Source organism: Pan troglodytes, chromosome 7 (genome assembly GCF_028858775.2).
Source record: "Pan troglodytes isolate AG18354 chromosome 7, NHGRI_mPanTro3-v2.0_pri, whole genome shotgun sequence".
In the NCBI taxonomy this organism is placed as follows: domain Eukaryota; kingdom Metazoa; phylum Chordata; class Mammalia; order Primates; family Hominidae; genus Pan; species Pan troglodytes.
Genome location: NC_072405.2, coordinates 153,243,760 through 153,256,335, shown reverse-complemented (window position 1 = coordinate 153,256,335; position 12,576 = coordinate 153,243,760). Strand labels below are relative to the sequence as shown.

Below are 12,576 nucleotides of genomic sequence, written 5' to 3'. Positions count from 1 at the left end.
GACCTTGCTCCAGGGAGATGAGTAATCCAAGGTCCAACTTTGCATCCAGTTCAGCATGCTAGGAACCTGAAGTTGTTAATTCATCCTAACATCAAGTAAAAAGGAAAAAACTTCCCAAAATCAGCAACTCTTCTTAGATTCCTAGGAGAAGTGAGACCACACAGCAAACTGCCACCCCCAAGACTGGAGAGTCAGACAGGTGAAAATGGAGAATTGCCACTCACCAAGGGCAGGCTTCTTGGGGGCCAGTGACAAGAAAAAAAATCCAGAGCTATCTCGGAAGAGCTTCTGGGGCTCAGTGTGCACAAGCGTAAGAGCTAAGGTCAGTCAGGAACCCGGGCACTCACTTATGTGAGTTTCACCTCCAGGAGCTCTACGAGGTGCTCACCGCAAATATCAGAAAAGCTCGTCTATGTCAGGCAGCAAGAGAAAAAGAATGGCCATTATGAAATACACCAGAGCATTCTGTTCTTTAAAAGGCCAGCCTTTCAGAGAGACTGTCTTGCCAGAGCCTAAGCTGCTGGGTTTTATCAGAGCTGAACTATCTGGGAGAGAAGAGAGACATCCAACCCCAGTCCATGTAGCGTGCCACATGTGAGAAGAGCCACACACAGCCCCAGCCCTTACTGCTCAACCCGTCTCATTTATGTCAAGGAAACACTGAGAAGCCCTTGTAATGTTCACGGGTTGGGGACACAGGCTCACTGAAAGACTCAGACCTACTCACAGGACCACAACACACTCCCCTCTCCGCACACCTTACCTCTGCATCATCAAAGGCACCTATTTGCAGCAGTTTCTTTTATGCAGTATATTATGTCTGGGGCTTAACAAAAAAAATGATACGGCATACTAAAAGGCAAAAGCCAAGGTTTGAAGTGATGGAGTAAATACTACAAGCAGGCTCAGATATGGCAGGGACCTGGAATGATCAACTGGGAATTTTAAACAACAGTGATTAATACGCTAAGGACCCTCATGGAAAAGTAGACAACACGCAAGACCAGATGGGGAATGTGGACATCCAGATGAAAATTCAAGGATGGGTGCAAAAAGAAATTCTGGAGATCAAAAACACTGTGACAGAAACAAAGCGTGCCTTAGATAGGCTTATTAGTGGACCGAACACAGCTGAGGAAAGAAGCTCCGAGCTTGAGAATATGTCAATGGAAACTGGAAGCTGAAAGGCAAAAAGAAGAAAATGGAACAGAATACTGAGGACTGTGAAACAACTACTGCTGGTGTAACATACACATAACGGGGACATTGGAAAGAGGAAAAAAGAAAGGAACAGAAGAAACATTTGAATCAATAATGATTAATGTCAGACACCAAACCACAGATTCAAGCAGCTCAGAGAACACCAAGCAGAAAACAAAACAAAACAAACGTCTCCACCTAAGCATATCATACTCAAACTTTGGAAAAATCAAAGATGAAAAAGAAACCAGGGGTTGGGTGGGGGACACCTTATCTATATAGGAGTAAAGCTAAGAATTATATGTGACTTACCCTCAGAAACCATGCAAGCAAGAAGACAGTGGAGGGAAACATTTCAAGTGTTAGAAGAAAAAAGAAAATACATCAACCTAGAATTCTGCATCCTGTGAAATTATCCTTCAAAAGTGAACATAAATATTTTCTCATGTAAATAAAAATTGAGGGGATTCGTTGCCAATAGAACTGACTTGCCAGAAATGTTTTTTAAAAGTTCTGCAGAGAGAAAGAAAATGATACAGGTCAGCAACCCTGAGCTACATAAAGAAAGGAAGAGCATTTCAGAAGGAATCAGTAAAGAGAAAACGAAGACTTTTATTTTTTCTTAATCTTAATTGATCTAAGAGTTCGCTAAAACAAAACAACAACAACAAAAATAGGCCGGGCGTGGTGGCTCACCACACCTGTAATCCCAGCACTTTGGGAGGCCGAGGTGGGCAGATCACCTGAGGTCAGGAGTTCGAGACTAGCCTGGCCAACATGGTGAAACCCCGTCTCTACTAAAAATACAAAAATTAGCTGGGCGTGGTGGCACATGCCTGTAATCCCAGCTACTTGGGAGGCTGAGGCAGGAGAATTGCTTGAACCCGGGAGACAGAGGTTGCAGTGAGCCGAGATCACACCATTGCACTCTAGCCTGGGCGACAGAGTGAGACTCTGTCTCAAAAATAAATAAATAAATAAATAAATAAATAAATAAATAAATAATAAAAATACATAAATAAATAAAAGCCAGAAAGTGTATTTGATGATCATAGTTATGTATATGTGAAATGAAGGACAGCAATGATGCAAGGGATGGGTGAGTGGAATTAAAAATATCTTATTATTTATTTATTTTGAGATGGAGTCTTGCTTTGCTGCCCAGGCTGGAGTGCAGTGGGATGATCTCGACTCACTGCAACCTCCGCCTCCTTGATTCAAGCATTCATCTTGACTCAGCCTGCCGAGTAGCCGAGATTACAGGCATGCGCCACCACACCTGGCTAATTTTGTATTTTTAGTAGAGACAGGGTTTTGCCATGTTGGCCAGGCTGGTCTCGAACTCCTGACCTCAGGTGATCCACCCGCATCAGCCTCCCAAAGTGCTGGGATGACAGACATGAGCCACTATGCCCGGCCTAAGAATATCTGATGATTATAAAGTGCTTGCATTACCTCTGAAGCTGTATAGTGTTATATGAAGGTGGACTTGGAGAGATGAGTTTTAAGCGTATATTGCAAACTCTAGGGCAACCACTAAAGAAGTGAGACCCAGCCTCTAGAAAAAAAAAAAAAAAAAGGAAATTAGCTATGAAGCCATGAAAAGAAATGGAGGAACCTTAAACGCATATTACTAACTGAGATAAGTCACTTTGAAAAGGCTACAAACGGTGTCATTCCAACTATACAACATTTTGGAAAAGGCAAAAGCATGGTGATGATAAAAAGGTCGGAGATGTCAGGGACTGGGGCAGGAGGGATGAGCAGGCAGAGCACAGGTTTTCTTTTCCTCTTTTTACGACAGTGGAAATACTCCTAGGATCCTGCAAGGAGGGATACAAATTACATACATTTGTCCAAACCCACAGCATGTTCACCACCAGGAGGAGACCCCACGTGACTCCAGGACGCTGGTTGATAACAACGTATCGAGATTTCTCACATGGAACCAGTGCGCTCCTGTGGTGGAGGGTGTGCCTGTGTCAGGGCAGGGGGTACGTGGACATTTTCTGCAGTTTTTGATCAATTTTGCAATGAACTAAATCTGTGGTATAAAAATAAAGTCTATTAAAAGAATCCAAGGCCCCCTCTCATCTCACGATAAGATAAAGTCCCCATCCATTTTACTCCTCTCAGCCCTGGAGAAAGGAGAGGCCAGGTCCCACCACCTTCCACATGGACCCCCAGTCCAGACCCCACGCCTTTTCTCAGCATCCTCAGACCAGCAGGACTTGCAGCAATGGGGAAATAGGCACCTGACTTCTCCTTCATCTACCTTTGGCTGGGGGCCTCCAGCCTTGACCTTCGCTCCGAGAGTCTCAGGCAGGTCCAGAGCCAGTTCTCCCATGACGTGATATGTTTCCAGAGCAGGTTCCTGGGTGAGATAAAAGGATTTGGGCTGAACAGGGTGGAGGGAGCATTGGAATGGCACTCAGGGCAAAGGCAGAGGTGTGCGTGGCAGCGCCCTGGCTGTCCCTGCAAAGGGCACGGGCACTGGGCACTAGAGCCCCTCGGGCCCCTAGGACGGTGCTGCCGTTTGAAGCCATGCCCCAGCATCCAGGCAACAGGTGGCTGAGGCTGCTGCAGATCTGGAGGGAGCAGGGTTATGAGCACCTGCACCTGGAGATGCACCAGACCTTCCAGGAGCTGGGGCCCATTTTCAGGTAAAGCCCTCCCTGGCCCTCACTGGGAACACCCAGATCCCTGCCCCTGCTGCCCAGGACCCTGCCAGGCACTCAGCACTGCCATTCCCAGCAGGTCCCGGCACTCTGCATCCTTTGGAGGATGGGGAAGGAGTGCAGCACGTGCTGGTCTGTGGTGCTGCCAGGGCAGGGGATAGTGCAGAGAAAACCCCAGCTCACTGCAGAGAGGGCAGGACTCAGAAGCACTAAAGTTGAGAGGTTCCAGGGAGCCAGCAGGAGGGCTTTAGCTGTGAAGCTGCTAATCCAGGAGCAGGGAGGGTGGACAGGAGACACTTTGGATTGGGACTGCAGGGTGGGGCCACGAGGGACATGACCCTGTCCAGCAGGGCCTCATGCTTGGCCCCACAGGTACAACTTGGGAGGACCACGCATGGTGTGTGTGATGCTGCCGGAGGATGTGGAGAAGCTGCAACAGGTGGACAGCCTGCATCCCCGCAGGATGATCCTGGAGCCCTGGGTGGCCTACAGACAACATCGTGGGCACAAATGTGGCGTGTTCTTGTTGTAAGCGGCGAGTAGGGAGCTGGGAGCAGGGTGGGCAGCCTGGGTGTAGGGGGGAGGCGAGAGAAGCAGGACCCAAAAGCACATCTGCACTGGGCCCCTGTGGTGGGCAGTGAGGGTGAGCATCCGGCCCAGAGGACGGCCATCCCGTGGGGTCGCGTCTGCCCTGTGGGTTGGGGAAGCAGGGCGGTGGTGGAGAAATGGGCACGGGCACCTCTGCAGAGAAGACGCAGAGCAATGAGCCCTTCTGTGTAGTGAGAACCCGCTCTGCACCAACCTCGGCGGCTGCTTTCTCTTGCGGTCTGGGGACTGTCCTTCCCATAGGTCAGAAAACTGAGGCCCTGAGAAGGGGACTCCCACTGGCTCAGGTCACAGGCTGAGTGCTGAGCCTGGTGTTCGCTGGGGCCGCAGCCTCCCTCAGGGCGCTCAGGGTCCCTGCAGTCCCGGCAAACCTTCCTGATGGGGACAGTCCGGGGCAGGAGGCAGGTGGGGACGCAGGTGGCTGGTGGCTCCGTTGTTCTCAGAAGCAAGGCACGAGGTGGGGCGGTTGATGGCACTGGGGAGGATGTTTCCTGGCCTGTGGAGAGGGTGGCGCCTGGTCAGGTGGGCAGGGAGAGGCTGATGCTTGGAGTCGGTCACCTGCAGGAATGTTGTCATTAGGACGGGGGAAGGACTGGACGGGGGAAGGACTGGACGAGGATGTCACAGTGGCGACAGCCCCCACTCGTGGTAGGAAGGGAACGCCCTTGGGAATAGTGGGGTTTAGGTAAAAGGGCACCCAAGGGTGGGGGCCTTCACTGAGGCTGGCCTACAGACAACATCTGGGAGAGAGTCAGGACCCAGGAAGGCAGGTCCAGGAGGCTGGGTGCGCATAATGGAAGGAAGGGGAGCGCACCTGTATGTGTGTGCGTCTTGCATCTGCGCACATGCTGTGTGCTTCTCTGTACCTGCATTTGCACATGTGTAGTGTGTGCACATGTGTCTGTGTGTGTGCATGTATGAGTGGTGTGTGTGCACGAGTGTCTGTGTGTGTGCGTGTGCAGGTGCCGGCATGGGTGTAGTGTCTGTGCACACGTGTACATGTGTCTCTTCACACATGGTGTTGAGGTCTTGCATGGGCGCATGTGAGCATGTGCATCTTCTGCCTGCCATCACTGTCAACAGCTCACAGCAGCCAGCTGGACTTAAATAAAGGAGTTTTGCAGGAATGTGGCTGACAGGGGAAATTCCTCCTCACCATTCCCTGGGGGCATCCATGGAGCCCCCACGCACTCTGGCTGTGGGTGAGGATGGCATGAAGCACAAAGCTTGGTTTCTGTCCTGCAGAAGATACAGATGCTTCACAGAGACAGACAGAGGCTGCTGCCCCAGAGGCACTGTGCCCAGGGCGGGGAAGTGTGGGGAGGAGAGGGCAGCCAGGGGCTCTCCCCTCAGGACACTGTGTGGGTGAGGTGGGCAAAGCTTGACAACAGGGGTCACCTCCTTTCTTGGAGAAAAGCCCTACCCTGTTACTACAGGGAGGGCCCGCATGGGTGAGGTGGTGCCAGACTTGGGTCGCCAGGTCCCGGGAATGACCTCAGTTACCCTGTCAGCACCTGTGGGCAGAAGCTACGGTCTCATCCCTGCTTAGACCTGAGTGGCCTTTGTCCAGCACCTGGAGGCCGCTCTGAGAAAAGGCTGCAGCTCGAACACAAACAGGCAGCTTCCACCAGGGCCCCCAGTCAGCTCCCTGCAGGCCGATTCCCCTTGGGGACAAGGAGGATGGGATACGGGTCAGGGCGTGTCTTGCTGGGGCGGCCTCACAAGCTCTGCCCTGGCCTCTGTAGGAATGGGCCTGAATGGCGCTTTAACCGATTGCGGCTGAACCCAGATGTGCTGTCACCCAAGGCCGTGCAGAGGTTCCTCCCGATGGTGGATGCAGTGGCCAGGGACTTCTCCCAGGCCCTGAGGAAGAAGGTGCTACAGAACGCCCGGGGGAGCCTGACCCTGGACGTCCAGCCCAGCATCTTCCACTACACCATAGAAGGTGTGGGCCATGCGGGAAGGTCCAGCCTCAGAGACCCTGGAGTGGCCAGGGACGGGGATGGGGGACTGAAGGGAGTGTGGGGAGGCAGCCAGGAGGCCTGGGGCTGCCTTGTGCTCAGCAGTGCATCCTCCCCGCAGCCAGCAACTTAGCTCTTTTTGGAGAGCGGCTGGGCCTGGTTGGCCACAGCCCCAGTTCTGCCAGCCTGAACTTCCTCCATGCCCTGGAGGTCATGTTCAAATCCACCGTCCAGCTCATGTTCATGCCCAGGAGCCTGTCTCGCTGGATCAGCCCCAAGGTGTGGAAGGAGCACTTTGAGGCCTGGGACTGCATCTTCCAGTACGGTGAGGCCAAGGACCCGGGCAGTGCTATGGGGAAGGGACACCATGGGGACCCAATTTCTCCCTCTCCACCACCCAGTGGGGAATGGAGGCCACAGGGAGGGGTCGGGGATTCCTCACCGTCCTGCCAGGGAGATTGGTGTGAGGCTGGGGCTGGGCTGGGCTGATCCGGAGAATTTGGGATGAGAGCAGGGAGATTTGGGTGTCGGGGCAGTCTGGGCAGGAGGAGGACACTGAAGGATGCTTCCCAGCACCAAGATCTGAGGGCTGTCCCCTGCTCCCTGGACAGGTGACAACTGTATCCAGAAAATCTACCAGGAACTGGCCTTCAACCGCCCTCAACACTACACAGGCATCGTGGCAGAGCTCCTGTTGAAGGCGGAACTGTCACTAGAAGCCATCAAGGCCAACTCTATGGAACTCACTGCAGGGAGCGTGGACACGGTCAGGCCGGCAACCAGCCCCACCCAGAGAGGGTGATGCCAAGCCTGCCTCCCAGGCACTGCCTGCCAATGCCACATGGCACCCACGTGCCCCATCCCCAGGCTACAGGCCCCATATTTCTGTTGCCTTCAGCCTTCCCCCCTTCTTTGTTAAGGGATGAGATTTGCAGGGGAGGGGAAATGTGAGCTCCCCCTCACATGAGACAGAGTTTGCAGTTACCTGTGTAGGGAACCATGCTCCAGGCTGGAAGAAAGGTGGATGAGGCCCTGGACACACAGCAGCTCTGTCCCCACTGGAAAGCTCTGGGTGTACAAGGAGAAGGAGGGTTGAGAGGCAGCTGTAGGACTCCACTGGGCACCCTTCCCAGTGTGCCCGGTCACCTTGGGCCAGAAATGCAGATGCATGGGAGGGCAGGGTTGTGGGGAAGACAGCAGCACAGGCTCCAGCCAGTGCAGAGGGGCCTGTGGGTGCACAGTGGGGAGAACTCAATGGAAGCAGAGGGAGCTGGGGCTCCAGAACTCCCTGGATGATGCTGAGGTGTGGGCCCCCTGCCCTAATGGTGGCTGTGAGAACCCGCCCTGAAGAGGCTGCAGGGGACCTGGGCCTTGGTGGAGATGGGGGTCACCTTTCCCTGAAGAAGTCAGGGAATCTGGCCCAAGTGGTCATCAAGGTTTCAGATCCGGGGTCCCAGGGCTGTGTCATGCTCAGGGCATGGATGTCTCCACCCCTCAGAGGGAGGTTGTCCTGGGAGGGGTGTCCCGGGGGCTGAGTCCTCCTGTGCAGGGTCTGACCCTGCAGACATGGCTTCTGCAGACAGCATTTCCCTTGCTGATGACGCTCTTTGAGCTGGCTCGGAACCCCGACGTGCAGCAGGCCCTGCGCCAGGAGAGCCTGGCCGCCGCAGCCAGCATCAGTGAACATCCCCAGAAGGCAACCACCGAGCTGCCCTTGCTGCGGGCGGCCCTCAAGGAGACCTTGAGGTGGGTGCTGGCTGAGGCCTCCCTGTGGCCCTGGCCCCCTGCTGGAGAGCAGCCCCCACTGGGTGGTGGCAGACAGAATCTGGGGCTGATAAACAGCGTCACCCAGCAGCCCATTCCCCTGCACCTGCTCTTCCTCCCCCTCAAGGACAGGGAGCTCTTCTTCCTCTGGAACCCCTCTTCAACGCCCTGGGGATTAACGTGGGGCATGTCCTTCCGCGCTTGGGGCTGCTTAAGTTAGGGGAGGTTTGGCCGGGCTCAGCAGGTGCAAGGAAGCACTTCCTACGACCTGGGCTTCCCATGGATCTGGGACCTCTGCGGGGTCTTCGGTAGGAAGGGTGCAGAGAGCACAGGAAGCCCCGTCCAGCTGAGGACCCTTTCTGTGGATGCCCCCACCTCCAGGCTCTACCCTGTGGGTCTGTTTTTGGAGCGAGTGGTGAGCTCAGACTTGGTGCTTCAGAACTACCACATCCCAGCTGGGGTGAGTGAGCCCCACACCCCTCGAGCTGAGAACCTCCCTCCCCAGTCATTCCCTGATCCCCGCTCTGCACCGTCCGCAGACATTGGTGCAGGTTTTCCTCTACTCGCTGGGTCGCAACGCCGCCTTGTTCCCGAGGCCTGAGCGGTATAATCCCCAGCGCTGGCTAGACATCAGGGGCTCCGGCAGGAACTTCCACCACGTGCCCTTTGGCTTTGGCATGCGCCAGTGCCTCGGGCGGCGCCTGGCAGAGGCAGAGATGCTGCTGCTGCTGCACCACGTAAGCAGGCCTGGGGGCGGGGGCGGGACCTAGGCAGCAGAGGCGGGACCTGTGCACTGGGGGCGGGGCTTGCATGGTGTGATTGACACCTGGGAACACTGGATGGGGCCTTGGTTGGTTGAGGTCGGCGTGACCAGGGAGGATCTGTGCTGAGCAAGACAGGGTAGGATCTAGGTGAGGCTGCTTCTAAACATTGAAATGGGGACTAGGGGAGTGGGGTGGAGCCTGTACAGAATAATGAGGCTTGGGCAAGACCTGGGCAGGATTCAGTCTGGGCCTGGTCCGTAAGGTGGGGCTGGTCAGAAATGGGATAGGTTGGGGCCCAGGCTGCTGCTCCCCCTTCAGCATAATTGTTGCACCTGGGACGATGGGAGGAAGCTGCCCCAGGTCCATGGGCTACTGACCAGGCCAGATGGAAACCCAGCCTCTGTCCTAGGTGCTGAAGCACTTCCTGGTGGAGACACTAACCCAAGAGGACATAAAGATGGTCTACAGCTTCATATTGAGGCCTGGCACGTCCCCCCTCCTCACTTTCAGAGCAATCAACTAGTCTTGCATCTGCACCCAGGGTCCCAGCCTGGCCACGAGCCTCCCTCTGCCTGACCCCAGGCCACCTTTCTTCTCTCCCACGTGCACAGCTTCCTGAGTCACCCCTCTGTCCAGCCAGCTCCTGCACAAATGGAACTCCCCAGGGCCTCCAGGACTGGGGCTTGCCAGGCTTGTCAAACAGCAAGGCCAGGGCACAGCTGGAGACGATCTTGCTGGCAGGGCCTGGCCTTGTCCCCAGCCCCACCTGGCCCCTTCTCCAGCAAGCAGTGCCCTCCGGACAGCTTGACTCTACTCCTCCCAGCGCTGGCTCCAGGCTCCTCATGAGGCCATGCAAGGGTGCTGTGATTTTGTCCCTTGCCTTCCTGCCTAGTCTCACATGTCCCTGTCCCTCTCCCCCTGGCCAGGGCCTCTGTGCAGACAGTGTCAGAGTCATTAAGCGGGATCCCAGCATCTCAGAGTCCAGTCAATTCCCTCCTGCAGCCTGCCCCCAGGCAGCTCGAGCATGCCTTGAGCTCTCTGAAAGTTGTCACCCTGGAATACGATCCTGCAGGGTAGACTAAAAAGGCCCCTGTGGTCACTTATCCTGACACATTTTCAAGTGATACAACTGAGTCTCGGGGGGCGTGTGTTCCCCAGCTGATCATGTCAGCCTCATGCCCCAGGCCTCGTCTTTCATGGACCAGGTCTTGTTCAAGCAGCGAGTGTTGGGTCCTCTGCTTCCTGAGCTGTCCCCTGGAGAAGGTCCCGAGGATGCTGAGAGGAGATGGAAGAGTCACGTGGGGTGGGAACCTTGGGTGTGGTTCCAGAAATGTTTTTGGCAACAGGAGAGACAGGATTGGGCCAACAAGGACTCAGATGAGTTTTATTGACTCATTCCTCTGGTTGATACGGAGCCATGCCATGTGCCACGACCTGGGGTGGGCACAGGGAGGCTGCAGTTTCCTACGTGAACCTGCCTTGGGCCTCATCTGCTCCTAGCCCAGCAGAGAGAGTTGACCCCTCCTGAACTGGCCACTCCACAGTGCTCCTGTGCAGGGATAGGAAGTGCCCCAGGGTGAGAAAGTGCCCAGCCACATCATCTTTATCTCCTGGGATTTTCATTGGGGCAAAGATCTCAGCAGCCAGCTCCTGGTAGCTGATGAGGATCAGAGCGTTTGTTCCCCCATGAAAGGGGAAATACTTAGGTAATCATTCCAGGTGTGTTCAGTAGTTCCAGGACTCAGGGACTCAGGCCAGTCACCCTGTGACCGCAGGTTGCTTTCCCACCCTGGGCAATGCAGTGCAGCATGGGAAAGGAATAAGGGGGGAACAAGGTGCACAGACCTCAGAGATGGCTTTCTTGTTTATGGGGCTCTCACAGATACCCATCCAACTCCTCTAGTCAGCACTAGATCATGGGATCCTAAAATAAACCTTGGAAAAATATTTTAAAGCCTTTTATCTCAAAATTATTATAGATACATTCAAATTTGTTGACATATATATACAGGCAGGTCCCCCCCACCCTTCACACAGCCTCCCACCGTCAGCAGCTTGCACTTACATAGAACAGTCTTCAAAACAGGAAATGGACAGTGGCACGATTCACTGAGCTTATTTAGAACTTACCAGTGAAATGTGTGCCTGCGAATGGGTGTGTGTGTGTGTGCCTGCCTAATTCCATGCAACTCTGTCCCATATGTAAATTTTTGTGTGTTTTTAAATGTAAGCTTAATTATTACTCAGTTGTGGTGAGGCCCACAGGCCAGGAGAAGACTGTGATTGAAGAAATAGTCTGTTACTCACAGCGTGCAGTGGCAGGGCTGTTCTTGCCATCATGACCTCATTGGAAGCATCCGGGTCAATCTGAAGGCAGAGGTTCTAGTTCTTCCTGGGGAGGAGCCAGTGAAAGCAGGGTAGGCAGGCTTTGGACTGATTGCTTTGCATGATTACCCAGGGCTGCGAGTCACAGGGATTGTCTCTGGCTGTCTGGTGCCTGACTCTGGGGGAATCTGTTCAGGGGAGCTGTGGCCTGGAGTGTGCAACAAGGTGGCTGGCACAGGGCTTGTGCTGGCAAGACTTCACAGGAAAGGCATTCGCCAGGGGGGACCTTGACCATCTGTAGTAATTGGCCAGCCCTGGTAGGGCATCCTGTCCAGGATGCAAGCCCAGAAAAGCATCAGAAGCACAGAAAATAACAAGGATGATTACATGATTGGCCTGGTGATGCTTGGATGTCATTATTGAGAAAGCACTAGGGTTAGTTTCTTTATCCACTTGTTGATTGATGGGTGTTTGGGTTGGTTCCACGTTTTTGCACTTGCAAATTGTGCTGCTATAAACATGCGTGTGCAAGTGTCTTTTTTGTATAATGACTTCTTTTCTTCTGGGTGGATTGCTGGATCAAATGGTAGTTCTACTTTTAGTTCTTTAAGAAATCTCCACACTGTTTTCCATAGTGGCTGTACTAGTTTACATTCCCACCAGTATTTAGAAGTGTTCCTTGTTCATTGCATCCATGCCAACATCTATTTTCTTATTTTTATTTTTTGATTACGACCATTCTTGCAGGAGTAAGGTGGTATCACATTGTGGTTTTGATTTGCATTTGCCTGATCATTAGTGATGTTGAGAATGTTTTCATATGTTTGTTGGCCATTTGTATATCTTCTTTTGAGAACTGTCTATTCATGTCCTTAGCCCACTTTTTGATGGGTTTGTTTGTTTGTTTCTTGCTAATTTGTTTGAGTTGATTGTACATTCTGGATATTAGTCCTTTGTCAGATGTATAGATTGTGAGGCTTTTCTCCCACTCTGTGGGTTGTCTGTTTACTCTGCTGACTGTTCCTTTTGCAGTGCAACAGCTCTTTAGTTTAATTAAGTCCCAGCTATTTATCTTTGTTTTTATTGTATTTGCTTTTGGGTTCTTGGTCATGAAATCCTTGCCTAAGCCAATGTCTAGAAGGGTTTTTCCAATGCTATCTTCTGGAATTTGTATAGTTTCAGGTCTTAGATTTAAGTCCTTGATCCATCTTGAGTTGATTTTTGTGTAAGGTGAAAGATGAGGATCCAGTTTCATTTTCCTACATGTGGCTTGCCAAT

General features: G+C 53.2%; 1 protein-coding gene across 2 annotated transcripts; it reads left to right on the top strand.

Annotated features, from left to right (window-relative positions):
• The first annotated feature begins 3,621 nt into the window (after positions 1–3,621).
• Positions 3,622–10,919, top strand: CYP11B2 (cytochrome P450 family 11 subfamily B member 2). Of its 2 annotated transcripts, XM_024345331.3 has the most exons (9): positions 3,622–3,863; positions 4,251–4,406; positions 6,230–6,429; positions 6,567–6,770; positions 7,057–7,211; positions 8,025–8,191; positions 8,591–8,669; positions 8,749–8,946; positions 9,383–10,919. In XM_024345331.3, the coding sequence occupies exons 1-9, from the start codon at positions 3,625–3,627 to the stop codon at positions 9,494–9,496; spliced, it is 1,512 nt and encodes a 503-aa protein (XP_024201099.3). In that variant the 5' UTR covers positions 3,622–3,624; the 3' UTR covers positions 9,497–10,919. The 2 variants fall into 2 exon arrangements, with proteins under 2 accessions (XP_024201099.3, XP_024201100.3); XM_024345332.3 differs by lacking the exon at positions 8,749–8,946 and having other exon boundaries at positions 3,625–3,863; positions 9,383–9,496.
• The last annotated feature ends 1,657 nt before the right edge of the window (positions 10,920–12,576 follow it).

Coding starts and splice junctions, on each gene's coding strand:
- CYP11B2 (XM_024345331.3), top strand. CDS start 3,625: ATGGCACTCAGGGCAAAGGCAGAGGTGTGCGTGGCAGCGCCCTGGCTG. Junction 4,407..6,229: donor AAATGTGGCGTGTTCTTGTT/GTAAGCGGCGAG, acceptor TGGCCTCTGTAG/GAATGGGCCTGAATGGCGCT. Junction 7,212..8,024: donor CTGCAGGGAGCGTGGACACG/GTCAGGCCGGCA, acceptor TGGCTTCTGCAG/ACAGCATTTCCCTTGCTGAT.